This window comes from Aulonocara stuartgranti, assembly GCF_965226115.1.
Source record: "Aulonocara stuartgranti genome assembly, chromosome: 3".
Classification (NCBI taxonomy): Eukaryota; Metazoa; Chordata; class Actinopteri; order Cichliformes; family Cichlidae; genus Aulonocara; species Aulonocara stuartgranti.
The window spans coordinates 75,168,436-75,193,611 of NC_138941.1; the positions used below are offsets into that span (position 1 = coordinate 75,168,436).

The 25,176-nt window shown below is 40.0% G+C and overlaps 3 protein-coding genes across 4 annotated transcripts in view; 2 read left to right on the top strand and 1 right to left on the bottom strand.

Annotated features, from left to right (window-relative positions):
• The window catches only part of LOC309703470 (NACHT, LRR and PYD domains-containing protein 3-like), a 47,635-nt gene extending 33,510 nt beyond the window's left edge, over window positions 1-14,125 (top strand). For both annotated transcript variants that reach the window (XM_082528314.1, XM_082528315.1), the window contains exons 8-13: window positions 3,680-3,853; window positions 4,043-4,216; window positions 4,470-4,643; window positions 5,431-5,604; window positions 13,036-13,082; window positions 13,244-14,125. In XM_082528314.1, the coding sequence (XP_082384440.1) occupies window positions 3,680-3,853; window positions 4,043-4,216; window positions 4,470-4,643; window positions 5,431-5,604; window positions 13,036-13,082; window positions 13,244-13,779 (1,279 nt within the window). In that variant the 3' untranslated portion in view covers window positions 13,780-14,125. The remainder of the gene's footprint in view (window positions 1-3,679; window positions 3,854-4,042; window positions 4,217-4,469; window positions 4,644-5,430; window positions 5,605-13,035; window positions 13,083-13,243) is intronic.
• The window catches only part of LOC309703496 (uncharacterized protein), a 288,348-nt gene that overhangs the window by 247,711 nt on the left and 15,461 nt on the right, over window positions 1-25,176 (top strand). The gene's annotated exons all lie outside the window — the stretch shown is intronic.
• The window catches only part of LOC309698985 (uncharacterized protein), a gene marked incomplete at its 5' end in the record, with an annotated part of 49,483 nt that continues 33,210 nt past the window's right edge, over window positions 8,904-25,176 (bottom strand). Inside the window, one exon of the mRNA XM_082521787.1 lies at window positions 8,904-9,471. The remainder of the gene's footprint in view (window positions 9,472-25,176) is intronic.

A 25,176-nucleotide genomic window follows, 5' to 3' on the forward strand; every position in this document is an offset into this window, starting at 1 on the left:
GGGTGGTGGAGAATGACCGAGCTAAGATCCTGTGGGACTTCCAGATACAGACGGACAAAATGGTGGTGGCTAACCAACCGGACATAGTGGTGGTAGAAAAACAGAAGAAGACGGCTGTAGTGATCGATGTAGCGCATAGGTGTCAAACTCTGGCCCGTGGGCCAAATTTGGCCCGCAGCCTAATTACATTTGGCCCACGAAACCATACCAAATTACTATTAGAGCTGGCCTACTGGTATTATACAGCTAATATACAGTGGGGCAAAAAAGTATTTAGTCAGCCACCGATTGTGCAAGTTCCCCCTCCTAAAATGATGACAGAGGTCAGTAATTTGCACCAGAGGTACACTTCAACTGTGAGAGACAGAATGTGAAAAAAAAATCCATGAATCCACATGGTAGGATTTGTAAAGAATTTATTCGTAAATCAGGGTGGAAAATAAGTATTTGGTCAATAACAAAAATACAACTCAATACTTTGTAACATAACCTTTGTTGGCAATAACAGAGGTCAAACGTTTACTATAGGTCTTTACCAGGTTTGCACACACAGTAGCTGGTATTTTGGCCCATTCCTCCATGCAGATCTTCTCGAGAGCAGTGATGTTTTGGGGCTGTCGCCGAGCAACACGGACTTTCAACTCCCGCCACAGATTTTTTATGGGGTTGAGGTCTGGAGACTGGCTAGGCCACTCCAGGACTTTCAAATGCTTCTTACGGAGCCACTCCTTTGTTGCCCGGGCGGTGTGTTTTGGATCATTGTCATGTTGGAAGACCCAGCCTCGTTTCATCTTCACAGTTCTCACTGATGGAAGGAGGTTTTGGCTCAAAATCTCACGATACATGGCCCCATTCATTCTGTCCTTAACACGGATCAGTCGTCCTGTCCCCTTGGCAGAAAAACAGCCCCATAGCATGATGTTTCCACCCCCATGCTTCACAGTAGGTATGGTGTTCTTGGGATGCAACTCAGTATTCTTCTTCCTCCAAACACGACGAGTTGAGTTTATTCCAAAAAGTTCTACTTTGGTTTCATCTGACCACATGACATTCTCCCAATCCTCTGCTGTATCATCCATGTGCTCTCTGGCAAACTTCAGACGGGCCTGGACATGCACTGGCTTCAGCAGCGGAACACGTCTGGCACTGCGGGATTTGATTCCCTGCCGTAGTGTGTTACTGATGGTGACCTTTGTTACTTTGGTCCCAGCTCTCTGCAGGTCATTCACCAGGTCCCCCCGTGTGGTTCTGGGATCTTTGCTCACCGTTCTCATGATCATTTTGACCCCACGGGATGAGATCTTGCGTGGAGCCCCAGATCGAGGGAGATTATCAGTGGTCTTGTATGTCTTCCATTTTCTGATGATTGCTCCCACAGTTGATTTTTTCACACCAAGCTGCTTGCCTATTGTAGATTCACTCTTCCCAGTCTGGTGCAGGTCTACAATACTTTTCCTGGTGTCCTTCGAAAGCTCTTTGGTCTTGGCCATGGCGGAGTTTGGAGTCTGACTGTTTGAGGCTGTGGACAGGTGTCTTTTATACAGATGATGAGTTCAAACAGGTGCCATTCATACTAGAGATGGCACGATACCACTTTTTTATGTCCGATACCGATACCGATATCATAAATTTGGATATCTGCCGATACCGATATGAATCCGATATAGTGTTTTTTAATCAACAAAACTGTTTTTTAAAATATCTTGCTGCATTTTGCAAGTCTGCAAGTTCATACTCAAGTTTAAAACAACAACTACACTAAAGCTATTCTGTTATACCTGTATACAAAAAAAATATTTCATAGTTCAGCAATACTGATCAATCTAATAAACTTAGACCTACACCATCCTCCCTATTCTGGTATTTTAAAGAGTACTTAGCAGAAATATTAAGCAACCTAACTAATAGGGTTCCAACTCCCAGCAACAACAAAAATAAATAAATAAAAAATAGGGAACCACCCCTCACGCGCCACCTCATGATGCTTAATCGACGTAATCAACCTTAATTTGATGCAGTGTGAAAAAAAATGCACAGAAATCAATTATTTTTCAAGAAATATTAAATAGATTCAACATCTTTCTTCAACAAAATTGCAGACTGCACAGATGGTACCTTCCCAAAGGAAAACTTACTAGGGTATATATATTAGACTTAATAGTCACTATATACAGTAATTGACTTCTATTCATTTTACATCAAATTAAAACTTTGTGTGTCAGATAATTATTTATTAAAAGCTAGACATTTTAAATGAGAATAAGAAAGAAAAGTATGTCTTTGTGCCCCCTTTTCCCAGTTAATGCCCTATCGGCCCCCCTGGCTAAACTTTGCTAGATCCGCCCCTGCACAGTTACCAGCGTCAGCTACGTAGAAAAAGATCCTGGTGTAGAAAGTAATATTAAATAAATTCTAACAACAGCTTATCAAGCTTAAACGTGCTGCTGTTGTTCAGCCGCTGGTTTCCTCTTTCTGGTGCAAAGTGGGCCAAAAACAAAGACGGACTCGCGACAGAAAAGCCGATCAGCTGATCATTTAAGCAGTTTCACGATTGAAGTAGCAGCCGGAGAGCGAGAGGCAGTCGCTCGTTAAGCTTAACGCAGGAATGCTTTACAAACATTCAGAGATGGACTTACACACTTGCTTTACTTCTCTCGGGGATAACTTTGTCGGAGATGAAATGCCAGGTTGCTAGCGAAGCTCCAAATGCTATCCAGACCACAGGTCCCGCATGCCACAGCCGCTCTATCACGTGATGCATACTGCTCCGACATGCTAACGTTCTGAGGTGAGTTACAGCGTGTTGCAAGTTTTGTGAGGTGCTTTCGTGATATTTAATGGATCGGATTACATTTTTTATTTTTCTCCGATATCCGATCCAGTCATTTAGGTCAGTATCGGACCGATACCGATACGTAATATGGGATCGGTCCATCTCTAATTCATACAGGTAACGAGTGGGGGACAGAAAAGCTTCTTACAGAAGACGTTACAGGTCTGTGAGAGCCAGAGATTTTCCTTGTTTGAGGTGACCAAATACTTATTTTCCACCCTGATTTACGAATAAATTCTTTACAAATCCTACCATGTGAATTCATGGATTTTGTTTTCACATTCTGTCTCTCACAGTTGAAGTGTACCTCTGGTGCAAATTACTGACCTCTGTCATCATTTCAAGTGGGGGAACTTGCACAATCGGTGGCTGACTAAATACTTTTTTGCCCCACTGTATATATTGTTTAGTATTAAGCTTTGCTTGTTCCATATTCAGTTTTTCAGCAAAACGTTTTTGAGTCCATAAGAAAAGATTCATTCTTATATTTGGAGGAATAAATATATATTTCAATAACTATTAACTATTAACTATTAACGTTAGCCCGCGACTTTGTTCCAGTTTTGAATTTTGGCCCACTGTGTATTTGAGTTTGACACCCCTGATGTAGCGGTTCCGAATGACAGCAATATCAGGAAGAAGGAACACGAGAAGCTGGAGAAATGCCAAGGGCTCAGAGAAGAGCTTAGAAAGAGGTTAGAATCGTGACCACCAGTCCTGTATATACCAGTTGCTCACTATTTTCCATTTAGAGGTATAATTATGATTTGAACATTGAATGTAAAATTCATATGAACATTAAAAGTGTTTATATTTAAACACATACTTTTTTTGTTTGGTTTTCAGACTGAATGGCTGTTTCCTCTCTAAGAGAAGCTGCGAATCTCTGTCCTTAGTTCTCAGCGCCCAGTCCTCTAATCTGAGAGAGCTGGATCTGAGTAACAACAATCTGCAGGATATGGGATTGAAGCTTCTGTGTGCTCCACTGCAGAATCCACATTGCATACTGGAAACTCTCAGGTTGGTAAATTTCAATTGTTGCTGTATCTTAGTATTTTTAACATTTCTTAGTCACTGTAAACTGCCACATTTCTGTGTATAAAATAAGACAAGAATTTCATTCAGTCCTGAAACATTAAAAATGCGGTACACCAATGGTTTTTTTGGTGTTTTTTTTGTTTTTTTGCATTTGTGTTCTTTATCTTTCAGGCTGAATATTTGTAATCTCTCAGAGAAAAGCTGTGAAGTTCTGTCCTCAGTCCTCAGTTCCCAATTCTGTAATCTGAGAGAGCTTGATCTGAGTAACAACAATCTACAGGATTCAGGAGTCAAGCTTCTGGGTGCAGCAGTGCAAAATCCACATTGTACACTGGAATCACTCAGGTCAGATCAAAGGATATTTTATTTTTTATCCAATTACACATTTAACCAATTAAGCATTTTAGTTAATAAAGGTAAATTTCATTCGTTTGTCATTGTATCTTAGTATTTCTAATGTTTTTTAGTCAAAATAAACTGCCACATTTCTGTTTTTAAAATAATAAGGCAACAATTTCAGACAAATTCAACAATTTCAAAATCTATTAACTTCTTATATCACTATCAATATAATGTCTTTGTGTTCTTTATTTTTCAGGCTGAATTCCTCTAATCTCTCAGAGAAAAGCTGCAAAGCTCTGTCCTCAGTTCTCAGCTTCCAATCCTCTAATCTGAGACAGCTGTACCTGAGCGACAACAACCTGGAGGATTCAGGAGTGAAGCTTCTTTCTGCTGCACTGCAGAGTCCACACTGTACACTGGAATCACTGTGGTCAGAGTTATGTCTTTTTCACCCGACATTATCTAAAATCTGTTGGGGGGGTTGGATTATTAGACTCACAATTGCAGTCTGTAAAGCTTTTCAAAACACTGAAAAGACTCTTGGAGTTCTTTTTTGACCAAATTATGGCCTTTAATGTGCATTTTAAAGATAAATATTGTTAAATTTTAAAACATCCCGGGTCATAATGGTGTTTAAAAACTCAACCATACACTTATTCCTTTTAGGCTCGTTTATTGTAATTCATTATTTTCAGGTTGTCAGATAAGCTCAGTTAGAAGCCCTCAGTTAATAACATATGCTGCACTGACAGTATTAAAAAGGAGCCACATAGAGAGAGCATATTTCTCCCATTTAGCTTCTCTCTTCATATGTCCTAATTTCTCATAGTTCCATATTATCCCAATGGCACACTTTACTGCTGTCTTACTTCAGCTATGAGACCCCTCCCGGTGGAACCACGTTCTACTTTGGATTAAGGAGAAAGACATGTACTTTTAAGTTTAGATATCAGAATTTTGTTTTTTCTAAAAAGTATAGTGAGGGATGAGTTAACCCTCCCTCCTCCAGTTTTGGAGGTTTTCTTCTGGTAAAAGGGAGTCCTTCCTTCCAAGTGCTGCTCAAAGGCATCTGTGCGATTGTTTGGATGGATTTTCTTCTCCACTCTTCTACACCTTCTGCACATTCAGTAGATGACAGTCATTGTATCTGAGAAGGGAAAAACAAAGACAGACCTTCAGTGAAGTGTTTTCAGATGAATTGTTTTGTGTGTCTGCAGTCTTGCAGGCTGTCTGCTTACAGAGGAAGGCTGTACTTCTCTGGCCTCAGCTCTGAGCTCCAACCCCTCCCATCTGAGAGAGCTGGACCTGAGTTACAATCATCCAGGGGACTTAGGAATGAAGCTGCTCTTGGCTGGACTGAAGGATCCAGGCTGGAGACTGGACACTCTCAGGTATGGAGAGAATGTCTGATAGAGGAGGAAGAGCTGGAAACATTCCCTGTGCCCTTATCTCACCTCCTGTTTGTTTTATCCAGGTATGACATTGTTCTCCTTTCCTCAAAACCAGTGTTGAGCAAGTTACTTTGAAAAAGTAATTAGGTATAGTTACTAAGTACTTCTTCAAAAAAGTACCTGAGGTAGTAACAGAGTTACTACATCTAATATTCTGAAAGTAACTAATTACTAGGAAAAGTAACTATTATGTTACTTTAAAAAATGTTTAACTCTCTGGGGTCCAGGGTTTAATTGGCTGTTTTTGACTTTTGATTTTACCTCTGCATATACACCTTAAAAAAACCGTTAACCTTGTTGTGTTTGGTATAATTCTTTTCAGCACCATCTCACATGTCTGAATTTACAGTCATTCTTTCATTTTGACATACTGTATTAACACAAGTGATCTAAAATCAGACAATAAACGTAAAATCGGAGTAGAAAAAAAGTTATATTTTTAGCAGTAACAACCACAAACATGTTTAATGATTCATTTTCATGATTTGAAATGCAATTCTAAATTGTAAATGTTAAAAACCTATACACAAGTTTTGCAAACAACAAAGTTATATTAAGCTATTTACCTAAAAATACAAAACAATACAATACAACTTTATTTATATAGCACATTTAAAAACCAACGGTATACCAAAGTGTTTCACCAGAAAACAGCAGGTTAAAACATTAACAATATAAGATCATTAACAAAGTACTGAATATGCTAACAGGTCAATGGCACTAATTACACAAGAATAAAAGTGAATATCAAATCAAACTTGCTAAAAACACACAGGTTTGAATTAGAAGAAGATATATAGAAAGAAATTTTTTTTATTTTGTATAAAATACAGGAGTTAACTAACCGGGAAAGAAAGTTTAAATAAGTGAGTTTTTAATCGTGATTTAAATGATTGGATGGAGTCAGATGCGTGAATAGCAATGGAAGGTTGTTCCAGGGTTAGGTGCAACCAGGGCAAATGCATGGTCGCCTCTGGTCTTAAGCTGAGATCTAGGCTGTACCAAGAGCAATTGGGCTGATGAGCTGAGGGCTCTCCCACGGGTGTATGGTCCAAGAAGTTCACCAAGATAGCTAGGTGCTGTATTATTTATAATTTTGAAGGACCTGTTCGAAAGATAAGATTTAAGCCAGTTAAGGACGTCACCGCTAATGCCAACTGTATGTTCTAACCTCGTTAGTAGAATATTATAGTCCACCATATCAAGGGCTGAGGACAAGTACAAGTACAACAAGTTCAACAAGTACAAGTACCTCGGGCTGTGGGTGGACAATAAACTGGACTGGTCATGCAACACAGAGCACCTGTATAAAAAAGCCCAAAGCCGACTGTACTTCCTCAGGAGGCTGAGGTCTTTTAACATCTGCAGGAAGCTCCTGAGGATGTTTTACCAGTCAGTGGTTGCTGGAGTACTTTTCTATGCTGTGCTGTGCTGGGGGAGCAGCACAGCAAAGAAGGACTCATCCAGGCTGGAGAAACTGATCAGGAAGGCTAGCTCTGTGGTCGGCATGAAGCTGGACACTCTGGTGACAGTGGCAGAGAAAAGGACATTAAAGAAACTGATGGACATTATGGACAATGCCAGGCATCCTCTGCAGACGGCCATTAACAACCAGAAGAGTCTGTTCAGTGACAGGTTGCTTCTCCCAAAGACAAGAACTAACAGACTTAAAAACTCCTTTGTCCCACACGCCATCAGACTGTTTAACTCCTCTCTGGAGGGGAGAGGGAGGGGAAACAGGAGGACAAAGGAGGGGGGAACAACTAAGCTGTAGTGCCTCTTCACCTCACTGTGCAATACCTTTTGTGCAATACTTTTGTAAATAGTCAACAGTGCAATAGACCTCAATACTTGAAATGTGCAATTCACTTGTATTTTTATTTTTTATTCCTATTTATTCTATTTATCCCCTTCGTATATTTTATTTATATTGTCTCTGTATTTATATATATGTGTGTGTGTGTGTATATATATATATATATAATATTCTGTAACTCTGTAACTTCTGTCGGTGCTGTGCTTTTTTGGAAATCGAATTTCCCAGAGGAACCCACCCGAGGGATTAATAAAGTTCTATCTAATCTAATCTAATCTAATCTAAGTCCAGTAAGACTAAGACCGCAGAACGACCTGAATCGGCAGTTAGGAGAAGATCATTAAGGACTCTCAGCAGAGCTGTCTCAGTGCTATGATGTGTTTTAAAGCCAGACTGAAATTTATCACTGATGTTGTTTGCATCCAGATAGGCCTGGAGTTGCGAGAGAACTACAGCTTGCAAATGTATTCGGCCCCCTTGAACTTTTCCACATTTTGTCACATTACAGCCACAAACATGAATCAATTTTACTGGAATTCCACGTGAAAGACCAATACAAAGTGGTGTACACGTGAGAAGTGGAACGAAAATCATACATGATTCCAAACATTTTTTTACAAATAAATAACTGCCTGGGCAGGCTGGGACCACTGTATTCCCCTCCTGAGTCGCCTGACGGTTTGCCAAAATCGCTCTGAGGCAGTCCGAAAGTCTTTTTCCATGCCTCCAAACTCCTCCCACACCCAAGCCGCGTTCTGTTTGGCCTCTCACTACCTATCACTGCCTCCAATGTCATACAGGCTAGTCAAGCTCTCAGCCTGATGGTTCCACCAGTGTCCGACCTCTTATTTGCTCCTTTTCCTGACAGAGGCAGAAACAACTCCCTGCCTAGCCTTGATTATTTAATGTTATCCTACTACTGATTCCATTTATCTAGTTCGGGAAGAGTCTTTTGACCCTCAAAACACAGAGCACCAACTCGTAAAAAGCACATGTGATGTGTATAAAAGGCCCCAAAGTTCAGAGGATAATTCTTAGATCTTATGTAGGTGTTTGTATATTGTTCATTTCATATTCCACCTTCTGTTAACTGAGCTAGCCCACCGTCTGGTGACGTCATACAGTTAGTAAGGTTAGTGTCAGATGAGCGGTGGATAGGTCCAGTGGGGGGTGCACTGATTCCTGTGGGATGTGATGTGTGCGTGCATGATGAGTAAGTATTAACCTGTGTTGCATGTTTCTTTGTTGGTGTTGATACCATGATATGTCAAAGGAGCTTGCAAAGAAAAGCGTCTGGACTTCTTTAAGTTACTTGAAGACGTTTCACCTCTCATCCGAGAAGCTTCTTCAGTTCTAAGGTCAAATGGTGGAGAGTCCCAGATATAAACATAGTGGGAGTGACCCCCCACAGAGGGACAAAAGGACCCCTGATGATCCTCTAATCGCCTGAGCCAAGGTGTGAAACTGGGTGTGGGCCCCAATCAGCCAGAGTTTCGGGTGGGTTCATTGTGAAACCTGGCTCCACCTTATCATGCGAATTCCTGAGATCAGATGGCCCAGGATGTGAGTGGGCGTTAAGGCGTCTGGGAAGGGATCTCAAAACTGGATTATAGATGGCAGAGAGTTGGTGTCGTAAACCCCCGCCTCTGTTCAACGATGGTCGCTCACAGTGGACATAGATGGCTTCTTTCACTCCTCTTTCAAACCATCTGTCCTCTCTGTCCAAAATGTGAACATTGGCATCCTCGAAAGAGTGTCCTTTATCCTTAAGATGCAGATGGATTGCTGAGTCTTGTCCTGTGGAGGTGGCTCTTCTATGTTGTGCCATGCGCTTGTGAAGTGGCTGTTTGGTCTCACCAATGTAGAGGTCTGGGCATTCCTCGCTGCACTGTACAGCATACACTACCATACCCACCCGAAACTCTGGCTGATTGGGGCCCACACCCAGTTTCACACCTTGTCTCAGGCGATTAGAGGATCATCAGGGGGTCCTTTTGTCCCTCTGTGGGGGGTTACTCCCACTAGGTTTATATCTGGGACTCTCCACCATTTGACCTTAGAACTGAAGAAGCTTCTCGGATGAGAGGTGAAACGTCTTCAAGTAACTTAACCCTTTACAGCCGATCGGAGCGGGCACGCTCTGTTTTGCGTAACTATTTTTAAATCCCGGTAGCACTGCAACCACGTAAGCTAGTGCAAAGTTTTTTTTGCATATGAAACCGGAGGAGTTGTACTTACATCTTATGCCATCAGCTTGTCCTAGGTCACGGTTTCCTTCCACACAAAGCTTTGCAAAAACTGCATAAAAAGCGCTTGCAGGAACAAAAACATAATATTCCAGAAACACGCTTTACCGATCCAATCAGCTGGTCATAATACTTCCTACGTTGGAATAGACGTCAGCGCGAACTTTTGCATTTTCGCCATTACCTGCCCGAAACCGGAAGTGACGTCATTTTCGCGGAAATGTAGTCTTTTTTACTATCAGGGCCTCAGGGCCTATACTCGTCTTTTTAAAATTTATCTTTGACTTTATGACTTTCTGTGTCGTTTCTGGGATGCTTTGGACTCATATTGCACTGCTGGAAATAGTTTATTTTGATGCATATGCTGCTTTTTTGCAAATTTGCAGTATAATATTTATTTTCGTTTTTCCTGCAGTGTATAAAAATTGGTGTATTTCAAAAATAAAACTATGAAGACACTCAAAATAAATTTCCTGTGGTGGGAAACTATTTTGTGCAACTTTTTTGTATTTACAGTTTTGAGGGATAAGCCTCTTAAATTTCTCTAACTACAAATATATGTTAAAAAAGCAAAAACGATTTTCAATTTTTTTTGTAGTTTATTGCACTTTTTTGCAATTTATGTAATTACTATGCACTTAATGAATACATATTATTAAAATCTGGGCTATAATGGTTGTATTGATGTATAGCAACTTGAAATGCTCCCAAAAATGGCTCCACAGCATGTAAAAATATGATATAAGCTCTGGCGGACTTGGTTCTATGGTAGGTCTTAAAGGGTTAAAGAAGTTCAGACGCTTTTCTTTGCGAGCTCCTTTGACTACGATGACCTGGAAGACTGAGAACCTTCACAGACACGATACCATGATATATTTGGCTGTAGCTCAGGTGGCAGAGCAGGTCAGCCACTAATCAGAAGGTCGGTGGTTCGATCCCAGGCTGCCTCCTGGCTGCATGCCAAATATCCTTGGGCAAGATACTAACCCCATGTTTGCCTACTGGTGGTGGTCAGAGGGCCCGGTGGCGCATGCTAAATATCCTTGGGCAAGATACTAACCCCATGTTTGCCTACTGGTGGTGGTCAGAGGGCCCGGTGGCGCCAGTGTCCGGCAGCCTCGCCTCTGTCAGTGCGCCCCAGGGCAGCTGTGGCTACAATGTAGCTTGCCATCACCAGTGTGTGAATGTGTGTGTGAATGGCTGAATGTAGTGTAAAGCGCTTTGGGGTCCTTAGGGACTAGAAAAGCGCTATACAAATGCAGGCCATTTACCATTTACAATTTAGAAGCTAATGTAGTTTATAGTTGCAATGGTATAGGCTATGCATGCGATGCGTGAATTCACCCTAATTTTACACACGAATTGATGTCAGATAGTTTATCCTGGTTTAGCTTTAGTTTGCCACATGTATGGTCCTTAATGTTTCTAACTTCATGCCTCTATTATCAGAGCTTCCCTGTATGGTATATGTGGTGCTCGTGATTCCTTAATCTATGTTACAGAGTTTATAGCAGACAATTTGTTATGAGGACCGCTAAATGCAGATCGTAGTTTGACCGGAAGTATCGTGTTCTCATTTGAACTTCACAATTAGAGCATTACGGTGGTTTATAATGGGGAAGCCTTGATTTTGTACAACTACCGGAAGTAGTTCATGTGTACTGACGGTAACTTAACCTCGCACTATTGTCGTTTAGTTGGCACAGTGTAAGCAGTAGCTCTCCAGAGTCAATTATTCTGTGTTTCTCCTTTCTTCATCCATTCATTGATCTCATAGTCTCCTGCTTCTTTTTTGCATTGTTTTCATGTCATCTTCTGTTAATGATGGTAGTGAATCTTCTGCCAGACCAACCATTTGTCCTTGATATCATCCTGCCTCGTTTGCTGCCAGGTCTGCAGTCTTCCTTTTGATGTCCTTTGCATTTCATCACTACCTCATCTCTGGGCAGCAATACAGCTTGTATTTGTTCTTCCAGTGGTTCTTCACTGGAGTATTGGTTGTAGTCAGAAAACTCTGTCTCACCCACTGTGGTCCATTCACATGAATTGCTCCATTTCCATATGCTGAGTCTGTATAGATGTTCACTCTTTTTCCTTTAGAGAGTTGTAGCGCTTTGGTGAAAGCCACAATCTCTGCCACCTGAGCTAAGGCTGGCTGTGTTGGTGTCCACAGACCACAGCCAATGGTTTTGTATGCTGTTGATCCTGTGGTACTCCTGAGTATCCTACTATGGTGAGAGTACTTGTTGACAATTGCTTTAAAATGTTTATTGTTGAAATTGCTGCTCTACTATCAGCCATTAAGCGCATCTTCTCACCATTGATATTGGAGGTCACCATTGGCACAGTCATAGGTGTTGTAATTAGACCTGCATAAACTCCAGGGCCCCGTCAATATGGGTTTTGGTTCAGATTCCCAGGGACCACTTTCCCATTCAGACTGGGGCATCTGTCTGTAGTTTGGTACTCTCTCATCTGTGATATGCCGCCTATCCAGGCACCTGAACACCAAATGAACATAAGACCACCTACATGGAGTGAAGTAGAGAAGGTAGTGAAGCGGGCAAGAGCAGCATCGGCCCCAGGACCTAATGGCATTTCATATAGGCTCTATAAAAACACCCCACGAGTCCTCAAATACCTGTGGAAGCTGATGAAGGTAGCATGGCAGAAAGTAGTGATTCCAAAGGCTCGGCGAAGAGCAGGAGGTATTCTGATCCCTAAGGAGAAGAACTCCTCATCTATCAGCCAGTTTCTCCAGATCAGCCTGCTGACCGTAGAGAGAAAGATCTTCTTCAGTGTCCTGGCCCAAAGACTATCTACTTTCCTGCATATAAATGTCTGGAGCATGCCAGCGTCATCTGGCACCAGATTCAAACTGCTAAGAAAGAACGAAGAGACCTTCGTGTGGTCTTTTTAGACCTTGCCAACGCCTTTGGGTCAGTTCCGTATGAGATCTTGTGGATGGCCTTCAACTATTTCAGCGTACCAAACCACATCACAGGACTGGTCAAGACCTACTTCCAGGATTTACAGTTTTGTGTGACAGCTGAGAACACCACCTCAGCCTGGCAGCACCTGAGAAGTGGAGTTATGGCAGGCTGCACGATGCACTAACTCAGGCTCCTTCCCCACCAGAGAGGTGACATTCCAATAGCTCGTCTCAGTAGCCAGGGATTGGTCTGCCACGTTCTCCGCCCCTGGTCGTCACTGTTCCTTTATCAGTGTCTAACAGTCTGTGTATGAGAGCCATGTAATGTCCATGTGTGTATGCTGACTGTGCTGGTCTGACCCCCCTTCTCTTTTCAGGGTGGAGCCTGCTGGAGTCCAATGGTTGAGACCAGGTCTAAGGAAGTGTAAGTGTGTTTTTAATGGGAATCATGAAAACAAAGCAGCACACATTCAACCATCTTCATCATTCACATCTCTGATGTCAGGAGTCATCATCAAAGTGTCAATCAATGAACAGATGATGGATCAATAACTGCAGCTGGATTGTGTTTGTTCTCTCCATCAGATTCCTGTCAACTCACAATCGACACAAACACAGTTCACACAAACCTCCAACTGTCTGACAACAACAGGAAGGTGACACATGTGGAGGAGGTTCAGTCATATCCTGATCATCCAGACAGATTTGATGTTTGTTATCAGCTGCTGTGTAGAAATGGTCTGACTGGTCGCTGTTACTGGGAGGTCGAGTGGAAAGGATGCATTTATATATCAGTGAGTTACAGAAGAATCAGAAGGAAAGGAGGCAGTTACGACTGTGGGTTTGGACGGAATGATCAGTCCTGGAGTCTGTACTGCTCTGATGATGGTCCTCAGTCTGTCTGGCACAATAACAGAGAAACGTCCATCTCCTCGTCCTCCTCCTCCTCTGTCTCTAACAGTGTAGCAGTGTATGTGGACTGTCCTGCTGGCACTCTGTCCTTCTACAGAGTCTCCTCTGACACTCTGATCCACCTCCACACCTTCAACACCACATTCACTGAAACTCTTTATCCTGGATTTTGGTCCTTGTTTCCTGGTTGCTCAGTATTTTTGTGCTGAGTTGAGTGTAAAGAGTGTCTCCTTTTAGAGAAACACTCTGACTGTTGAACAGATAGTTCAGTCTGTACATGTCTCTCTTTCACTCAGAAACACGTTTTCAGATTCATGGATTCAGTCAGTTGATGTTTGAAACTCTTCTAAATGATTCCTTGTAAACTGCTTCCTCTTCAGTCCTTTAAAGATGGAAGCTCCCGTTATTCCAGGATCCACCTGTTGTTTTTCTGTCTTTTTCCACCCAAAGCTTCACAGTGAATCTCAGTATGTTGTGTTTCTCTGAAGCTCAGTTCACAACCAGCTCCTCTGCATTTTCAACAAATCTGAGCTCATTAAAATAAATCCAAATGTTTGATTTCTCTTTCTTTCTTCTTTTTTTTTTTTTTTTTTTTTCCCCTGTTGGGGTTTTGGATATAAAATTTTTATTCGTTATCAAGAATAGCATAAAACATAACAGCCAAACAGAAAAGAAAAGAAAGAAAAAGGAAAAAGAAAGAAAAGAGAAAAAAAAATTTACACATCCACACACACAAAAAAAAATATTTTCACTCAATTACCCACAGATATAGAAAGAGAAAAAGATAAACTCCAAGAATGAGTTGTCCTTTACACTTACTTCCTATTTAATTGAGAACATCTTAATCGCAACCACCCCCCCTCAACAGTTGGGACAAATCATTTGGCGAATAAGAAAGCAAAGGGGACCAAACATTGAGAAAGAGACCCTCATTTCCTCCTAAAATAGCAGCAGTTCTTTCGTGAGGAATAACTTTAAATAATTCTCTGTACCACAACGTCACAGAGGGAGGTTTATCCTTAACCCAATTAATGAGAATACATTTCCTAGCTACCAGCAATAGTTTGTCACATAATTTGCGCTGCAAGTAATTCAATGTTACTTCTTTTGAGGGTAGGCCAAGAAGAAAATACCCAGGGTCCCTTTGAATCAGGTTGTTAAAAATATTACTTAGTTCTTGAGAAATGAAGCTCCAAAATCTTTTGATTAATTTACATTCCCAAAAGTAATGAAAAAAAGTGCCAGTTTCTTTTTGACATTTACTACAAAAATGGGAAATATGAGGTGCAATCTTATGCAAGACATTAGGAGTTATATAAAGGCGATGAATGATTTTGTATTGGGTTTCTCGCAAGTGGTTACAAGTAAAAGTGGAACTACTCATATTAATGGCTCCTTTCCACTCCTCTTCGGTGTATTGATTATTAAGATCTCTCTCCCATTTATAAATGGCGCTCAGTGTGTTGCTACTAAGAGTATATAGGAGAGAGTAAAAAGCTGGGATAAAATGAGTTCTGTCTTTTTGCTTAATAAGAAATGTCTCAATATCATCATATATAACTATTTCTGAAGACTGTGGAATTCTAGAATGAACGAAGTTACGAACCTGGAGAAAGCCAAAAAAATGGTCTCTAGGGATATTAAAATTTGACTGCAATTGCTCAAAGTTCATCAGAATGTTGTTTTGATACAAATCGCCAATTGCCCTTAATCCCTTTTTGTGCCACTTATCGAACATGCTACAAGACATTCCTGGAACAAAATCGTTGTTTCTCACTAGAGGAGTCAAGAATGAAGTGCAATCTTCTCTACCCAACCTTTTACGCATTTCCCCCCAGACCCATATTGTATTATAAATGATTGGGTTGTTCTTAATCCCCATTTTTTGATATTGTTTTTTTGTCACAGACAGCTAAGCTCCAAAGGGAATAAGGTAAAGTGGACCAAGAGTCTAGTTGAGAGTTAGAATTTAGATAAGCATGTAGCCACTCCCATAAGACACGGCTATGACATGCCCAATTATAAAAAATTAAATTTGGTTGGCCTAAGCCTCCCCTAGTTGTAGAGTTCCAATCCTTAATCTAGGTTTCTTGCCACGCCAGATAAATTTTGAAAAGGCTTTTTCTATATCACAAGAAACTTTCTGAGTGATCAATAAAGGTAGCATTTGTGGGGGATATAATAAACGCGGGAGAATGCTCATTTTAATTAAGTTCACACGCCCCATAAGAGAAAGCGGCAGTTTTTGCCATCTATCTAAATCTTTTTTGATTTTTATTATAACTGGTGATAAGTTCAGTTTCCATAAATCTTTAAGAACTGGTGGAATGTTTAGCCCAAGGTATGTAAAGCCGCTGGGGGACCATTGAAAGGGATTAGAGAAATCTGGCAAGGAGTTAATCTGATCACCCAGTGGCATAACTTCTGATTTCCCAAAATTAATTCTGTAACCAGAGAATGAGCTGAACTCATGTATGGTAGACATAATAGCCGGTATTGATTGTTCTGGTTTTGATAAGAACAGCAGAATATCGTCAGCGTACAATGCTATTTTATGATTTGTTCCACCCACTGTTATACCATGCACATCTTGGTGCTGGCGAATAGCCTCAGCTAGAGGTTCAAGTGCTAATGCAAAGAGGAGAGGGGACAGGGGACAGCCTTGCCTCGTACCTCTTTGCAATGGAAACGCTGATGATTGTATACCATTAGTTATGACACAAGCTTTTGGAAGTTTGTAGATAGTTTTAATCCATGCAATAAAACCCTCGCCTAAGCCAAATCTCTCTAATACACTAAATACATATGTCCACTCGATTCTGTCAAATGCCTTTTTGGCATCTAAAGATATAACATAGGCTTTATGATTTGTCTGATTCAAGTATTGTATAATATTTAATAGTAGATGAGAAACGATTTTGGATAAAGCCTGTTTGATCAGGGTTTATGAGCAGTGGGAGAATGCCCTCAAGCCTCCTTACTAATAACTTGGAGAGTAATTTAGCATCGACATTAATGAGACTGATCGGTCTGTATGATTCACACCTATCTGTAGATTTATTTTTCTTTAGAATTAACAAAATATTAGCCTGTCTGAGTGTTGGGGGCAACTGTTCATTCTTAAAAGAGTCTAAAAACAGAAATGTCAGGAGTTTTCCTGTAATGCAACTCAGGTCAGAATAAATGACACTCAGACAGGTTTGCAGGTTTAACGGGTGAGAGCTCAAACAGAGACTCACACTCCGCAGCAGTTGCCACCCTTTATTTATACTCAAGCATGTTTGCGTCACAGTCACATGCAGGAAGAGATAACATACAACGATCACAGACACATGAGTGGAAGAGATAACATACAACGATAGAGACTTCGTGCTGAGCTTGCACAGTGTAACTTCTCTAGTACAAAGAGCAAACACATCTAGAGAACCTCAAATGAAATGTACTTCTATACATAAACATAATAAAATCTTTTAACAATATCAGTCAATGGTCCTGCAAGAAGGTGACTTAGTTTTTTATAAAACTCTGGGCAGAAACCATCAGGCCCTGGTGCTTTTCCTCCTTTAAGGGAGTTAATAGCAAGTCGCACTTCCTCCTCTGTCACAGGGTTATTTAACTCTTTCCTGTGACTTTCTGATAACGATGCAACAGGCACCTTCTCTAGAAATTCCCGCATCTTCCCATCTGTATTACTACACTCTGATGAGTATAAGTGTATATAAAACTGCTTCATAATTCGATTAATATCCATTGTTTCATAATGATTTCTCTTTCTTAATGGGATGTTTCCAAACTCTCCACATGCTCTTACTGTTTCACTCATTGTTGGAAGCTCATCATTTGAAAATGTTTAAGCCATATAAGCGGGAAATATTGGCTTAATAGTGTTGAATGCAGTTCTAAGCAGAATCTGATTGTATCATAATGCATGTGGCTTATCTAATAAACAGCAAAGGTCTTGTGTTTTTCAGATATTTTCAACAGTAATATTTTGCAGTGTGTTGGAAACAGCTTTGTTTGAATGTTCTTAGAAATGTGTAAACATTCCTATATAGCATTGCATATGTTCTGTATCACATTGTTTCGTTAAAAAGTTTGTCCACTGTGCTGAATCGATGTGCTAAATAATGAACATCGACTTTTATTAATCATTTCTTTTCTTTGTGTTTGTCATTTTTGATGTCAAATAAACTTGGTTGCTTTCTCAGTGTTGTGTTCATATGTTACACAGATATTGCACAGACTATTTTTTATTGTATTTTTTATATGGCTGTTTTGTTTTTGTTTTTTTTAAACTGTAATCTTGTCAGTGAGCTTCTGACAGTCTGTCCTGATATGTGTTGTGGTGAAGTGACTAAAGTATGGTGGTGGTGTGTTGACAGTGTAACAGCACCACTGGCATGGCGTGAGAGTCCAGCTTCAGCCTATGTTTATGTTGGATACTAAGATCTTGTATACAGAAACACTAATAAAGAATCAATCATGAATAATTGTTGTTCAGACATTAGTTCCTAATGTTTGGAGAATCTCCATCTTAATCACAGCTCTGATAGGGCTACAGTTCAATTTCACAGTAATGAAGCTCTTTGTTTAAATTCAATGATTCATATTTAAAAGCCAATGTCTGCTAAACCTCCTGCTTCTTTATCTGTTACACCAACTCGACTGTGCAAGAATTGTTTTCATCGATTTCTTTTAACAGCTGATTTTTGGTTAAGTCGAGCTGATAAAATGTTCCCTTACATTTACTCTGTTTCTGTCCAAACAATGGACATAAGGGAGCACACTTATTCCTCCTCCAGTTTATTAAAGCTTGACAAATGAAACATGAGCCCACACACTGAGACAAGTGTGCCTCTATGAGGGCGGAGCTTGTGCGGCACAAACAGATCTGTCACGATGGAGACAAAATCCATCGTACAGTTTGGGAAGTTCAGGGATCATCTGCCCTGTGGCTTCTGGTTCCTATATAATGCACCATTATATAGCTAACATGCTTGTCTTTAACTACTGTTGCTTCTATTATCGTATTTCTGTAAAACCTGTTCAATGTTTTGTTATTCAGCTAAGTTTAACAGATGCATGAAGCTGTTGGAATCGTTCACAAGCCCAAGTTTTGAAGCATTTTCAAATATTGTGATTGTTAATATCACTACTTCACCGAGTTCTTTTGATTCCTCAGAGGCATCCGATAGAAGACAAAACACTGCTCAGTAGACCATTTAACACTTTATTTCTCTTTCACATTACCTCTAAAAGGGAGATGCGCCCTGCACGACATGCTGTCAGTAACTACAACTCCCCACATTCAATAATACTGACATTAGGACACATTCACTGCAGCGTTTAAGCACTAATGTTCATCAGTGTGACAATGATGCTCTATATGTGAACACAGATATTATTAAACTGATAGAAACACTGACACTGTCAGCAGAGAGATACTGACTGATGACAGCTTACTGCCCTCAGGTGGTCACAGTGAGGAACTGCATGATATTAAACCAGTGACAGGTGCCGTCCTTAATGAAGAGCATTTCCAACCAATATATATATATATATATATATGTATATATATATATATATATATATATATATATATATATATATATATATATATATATATATATATATATATATGAGGCTGATTTGATGGCTGATGGGCCGGGTGGCACCCCCAGGTTTGTGTGTGCGCTGAGCAGCCCGGCGTAAAACAGAGCCATGTTTGGACTCAGTGTGAGAGATATCACAGACAAACATTGAACTATCACCAGTCCTGATTGAGTCTTTTTGTTGCTTTTTGTGTGCACAGTCCATCAATGGCCATTACTAGCAGTTATCAGCCCCATAACTGTGGCTCAGATTGGCCCTCCTGCACCTGCTAGCAGGCTCAGTAGGTCGTTATCACCAATCGGTGAGCCGGATCGCTGTGTCGCTGTTGCAGGGACGACGATGAATCCAGATCCAGTACAGACAGACTCCAGTTCACTTCACACTGAGACTGGCGCATAGCAGCTAACTACTGAAAAATGTCTATTTAATCAGTTTGAATATGATTTCCTCATGAACAGAAACAGATTTCATAATGAAAAGACTCTTTTGCCACGAGCATCATCTGTATGATGGAAGTTGAGCCTGGAAATAGTTTTTTCCTAGTATATTACTTTAGCTGACGCTAACTTCAAAGCACACTATGAGAGCGTTAATAAAGTTACTAATGTTCAGTTACACTTTACTAGGTCACATCTGTGACACATGTCACTTAAATAAAGAAGGAAATATTGGCTCTGTTTTATCTGCTGGGCCCAAAAGTGACTCCCCATATTTAAACTGCTATGAATAACTTGTTGGTCTATAATATGTGAAACATGTGTCAAATGTCTCCATCATGAAAGATATCAGGTCATCTTGAGCCACAAAAACATTCCTAATGTGAGGTAGAAGCTGGAATCAGTTTTTTGCAGAGGGACGTTTATATATCTGATATTTATCCAGTTAAAAGTCACATTGAAATTCAAAAATGTTTTTTCAAGAGTCGTCTGTCCAAGAGGAGGAGAAACTGCAAAAAATATAACAATAGTTATTTAAGGCTATTTCCAATGTCCAAAAGGGAGCAGATTGGTTATAATGCAGCTGCTTCAGAGGAATAAAGATACTTGAACAACTGTTTTTATTTTATTATTTTATTTTATGTTTATTTCCATTCACTTTAGACTCACACAAGAAATAACTAAACTAGCTGTGTTTGATTGACTCCTTTGACTATTTGAAAGGTCAGTGTGTGTCTGTACACAGACTGTTGTGTTGTACTATTATTCAGTTGTGCTGAGGAGGCAGGTGAAACAGGTGGAGCTGTTGTAATGCTGGCAGAGGGTGTGTCTTAGTAACTCTGTGAGGCAGAACTGGATCCAACATTGTGGATGTGTTGATGTTGGAGCCATTAGATTCTCTGGCCACACTGTAGGATTTCCCTTTGATTCACTGTGGGGGCATTTTGGAGTCTGTTAATGAAACGCTTCATATTTGTGTTTGACACCAGTTTATAGAAACAGAGAAATGTGTCATGCTTTTGTTCGGCCTCCACAAATACACACATTTGTTCATTGGTTGGACTTTTTGGAAGGAGACACATTGAAAAACATGTTAATAAGATCTTGTTGTTTCCTGTGGATCCGACACAGAGAGTGGACTTCAGACAGAAACCGTGGAAGAGATTTTAGAGGCCGTGTGTGGCAACAGGAAGTCTCTGTGTGTTTGCTGATCTTACATGTGGAAAACAACACGTGATGTTTGTGAAGTTCTACAATGATGACTGTTGTCACAGCATTTTAAGTGGGAACAGTTCAAACTGAGAGTAGTGGGAGTTATTTACTGATTGAAACAAGCTGAATGTTTCTGTGACGATGAAGATCAGCAGCTCAGCTGATCAATGAACTGACATCTATCAGTCATTTCATGAGATGAAGTCATCAGCAGACATTTGTTCTAACTGTGTGATAAATGTTAGAACGTCAGGGCTCTGCTTTAGTCACTGCTTGATGATGATTGGCTCATTGTTGAATCCAGGGGCCCAGTCTGACCTCTGACCCTTTGCTGCAGGTCTTCTGTGTTATCTCCACTTTCATGTCTGATCTTCTGCTGTATCGTCCAAAATAAACATCTGGATCATTTCCAACACTTCAGCAGATCTTTAGTTTGGGCAGTACAGTACAAAATAACACATATTGTACTATACTGCCCACTTCCTGATCTTATTGGATCTGTGTGTGAGGTTGGTGAAGGAAACACATGTTTACTGAGTGAGTCGCTGCCATTAGGAACTAGTTTTTATATCACAGCCTGGAAATCACACAGGACCATTTCTGCAAGTGAAAACTTGTAATTGGAGGAAAATAATAGTATAGTTTGTGCGACTGTTGTTTGTAAATGAAGAATTGTCCCAACTACATGTGCTGCTGACCTTTGACCTTTTCTTTAGGTGCACAGAGGAGTCTGTGGAAACATCCAGAACTGAGGCAGTGCTACAGATGTCTTCAAATAAAGTGGTGTATTATCCATGTTTTCTATGGATCACATCCAGTATCCTGATCTAACGAGCCCCCTTTGTGTGGATTTTAGAGCCTCTGACTTTTGCTGCGTCTCATTTCAAGCACAAGAGCAAGAAGTGGATGAAGAAATGGGGCGAGTGGGGTCAGTGTGGTGCATGTCAGCTGTGCTCACACATGCTTTCACAAAGAACATGTGTGTTCATCGGCAGCATTAAGGTGCACTTTAGTCTTCATAATAATAAAGTATTCTGACTTTATTCTTCTGAATCCTCACAGTCATGTTGCAGCTCTGCTTTGCTTTAAGAAAATGTTCTACCAGGATGTTACTTTCCTAAACGTGTTCTCCAAATGTTCCCAAAGACTTTGTTCTAAGTCGTTCTACATGATGAAACATCCACACTGAGTTTAAGAAGGACACACAAACACCATCTGTCCTTTCATCATGTGTACAAACATGTTCAGATGTCAAATGTACCGTGAATGGATGCAAATGTGGATCGTTCCAATAACATGAGACAGTTTTGTAAGTGGATCACAGTTTGAAGTTCATTGAAACCTATAAGAACATGTTATTCCAAACCAACTTTATCCAACAGGAAGAACCATCAGAGGAACAGGAAACATTCAAACATGTTTACTGTGTGGGATTATAATATTATTTTATGCCACGTTAGACCCCTAATTAAAGATTGTGAATTATTATGTAGTTTTAGTTTGCATTATTCTCCTGAATTAGAAGAAGGTGATAACTATTACATTTGTTAAACTGATTTGCATTACATTAGACTGCTGATTTATTGTGAATGAATGATATTGTTTTATGATGCATTATACTGCTGAGTTATAAGAAATACTGTTCGCAGAAAGTCATCGCCTTATTTGTCTGATTAGAAGAGAGAGTATACTGGAGTTTTCTGCCCCATCTCAGCAGGAGCAGATAAACAGGGAGCCAAGGTCGTAGCTTAGGCGCCGTGTGAGAGAAAGCATGTGAATGTTTAGGCTTTTATGATAAGGTGGGGGCACCAGAGGTTATAAGAGTTTGATCAATGCTCCACCATTTTGAGATCTGATGCGAAAAGCGAAAAGATTAAGGAAATCCAAACCTACAAAAATGAGTTTCCAGCTGTCATTTAAAACAAATAACAGAGTCAGCCGACCTGATTGACTGAGGAAAGCTGTTCCACGCTGCTCTGGGCTCTCGGCAGATGCATCTTTCACGCTCTCCCTTATCTTTGCTGCTTGGCTTCAGTGTCCTTGTCTAGTCTAGTCTCGTCTAACTCTAACCCTCAGAGAGTCTCTCAGTCTTGTTCTCTAAAACCTAAATAACTATGGATTTGATCAACTGGTCCCTTAACGAAATTGACACCCTATTCTTGATGAGAAGCCTGGGCTAGGGAGAGCCCAATTGTCCTGCAGAGATGTTTAGACAGAGAGAGCGATAGAATTTTATTTCGAACATGCAAATTTAGCTGAAGTAACAAGAGAAAAGAAAAAAAGAAACAAAACTTTGAAAAAAAATTAAAATCAAGTTTTCATGTATATTTCTCTGTCTACACAATGTGTGTTCGAAAAGGAGTAGGATGAAGTTTACACTTTTCCTGTTCCTACCTCCTTTTTTCAAATTTCATTACTAACAAATCCATATACAGAATTCAAAGTTATATGATCCATACATGTTTAACTATATACAAGTCTAAACTCATATACAACACATAAACATACACACATTTGTCCTTCCTACTGGCTTGCTGGATTCCTCTCAGGTCAGGAGTATTTGGTCTTATTTGGAACAAGTTCTGAATGTAGTGGGGCAAAGATTTATTTGCTGCTTTGTACATTGTTTGTTCAGTTCTGAGGTCAACCAAATCTTTAAATTTGAGAATAGTTAATTTGATAAAAAGTGAATTTGATGGTTCTCTTGAAGTAGTTTTATTAATTATCCTTATTGCTCTTTTTTTGCAGAATGTATATTGGATGGGTGTTTTATACTTGTTTCCCCACACTTCCACATAGTATGTCATGTACAGGAGTATAATAGAATAACACAGAGTTTATAGTGACGTTTGATTTAACGGTGTAGAGAATTTCCAGAGACTTTGGTATTTTGCCTTTGATATGAGTAATGTGGGGGGATCCAGGATAGTTTGTGATGTATTATCACACCAAAGAATTGTATTTCACATACTCTGTCTAATTCAGTGTTATTTATTGTCAGTTTACTATTGGTAGAATGTGTGCAATTCCCAAATATAATGAATTTTGTTTTACTCAGGTTCAATTTTATTATGGTCAAACCAGGTCTTCAGATTATTTAATTCATTTTCTACTTCATTCAGAATTTGTTCCAAGTTACTTCCACAGCACACTAAGTTTGTATCGTCTGCAAATAATATTATTTTCAAAGACTTTGAAATTGCACATATCTCATTAATGTACGATATGAAAAGCAGCGGCCCCAAAACTGATCCTTGGGGAACCCCACACACAATGGTTTACAATTTAGATTTTATGGCATTTATTTGGATAAATTGTTTACGTTTTTTGAGGTAACTGTTAAACCATGAGCCACCCCTCTGACCCCACTCGTACATAATTTGTTGAGTAAAAGGTTGTGATCAACTGTATCAAATGCTTTTTTTAAATATAAAAAAACTCTGACTGCACATTCTTTGTTTTCAATTGCAGTTACTATATCTACTATACTATAACGATTAAGGCGTGTGTGATGGTTCTTTTGGGTCTAAATCCATACTGCTGTTCAAAATGTACATTGTATGGCTTTATCACAAAAAACAATCTATTGTAAACTATTTTTTCCAGTATTGTAGAGAACTGCGGTAGTAAAGAGGTCGGCCGATAGTTTGTGAGAAGATGTTTATCTCCAGCTTTATATATCGGATCTACCTTTGCAATTTTCATCTTATCAGGGAATAAACCATTTTGTAATGACAGATTACAAATGTAGGTAGGTAAATGGTTTCACAATACATCCAATAATATCTTTAATTAAAACCATATCAAAGCCATCACAGTCAGACATTGGTTCCTCTCGGCTTCTTAGCTTATTTTTTGTTCACAAGCATCGTATTATTGCTGCCGGATACTTGATGGTCAGTTGTGTCGTTTGCCTGGCGACTCTCGATGGAGGACATTGAACGACATCTACCCATTCGGAAGCATGATCACAGAGTTCTGGCTGATCAGAGCTGGCTCGGAGCTAGCTTAATCCAAGAACAAAGAAAGCAATTAGAGCTGTTCAAAGCCCCACAAGGCTGGCTGATATGATTGAAGATGGGCAAGCTGTGAGTACTCAGACTGTGTTTATTGAACACAATATGGATGAGATCTTGGGCTTCAGTAGCATCTATCAAACCAGTCAGATTCCTGGAATCTCTGGAAAACACCCAGTCCTCATACAGACACACTTCCAGAACTGCTGCAAACCTTGATTAGTTTGTTGCTGAATGTCCGCCTGCTGGTGTTGTTTTGTTTTTTTTATTTGTATTCATGAGAAGAAAATAATTCATTTTCCTCATCATATTTACATCCTGTGGGTAA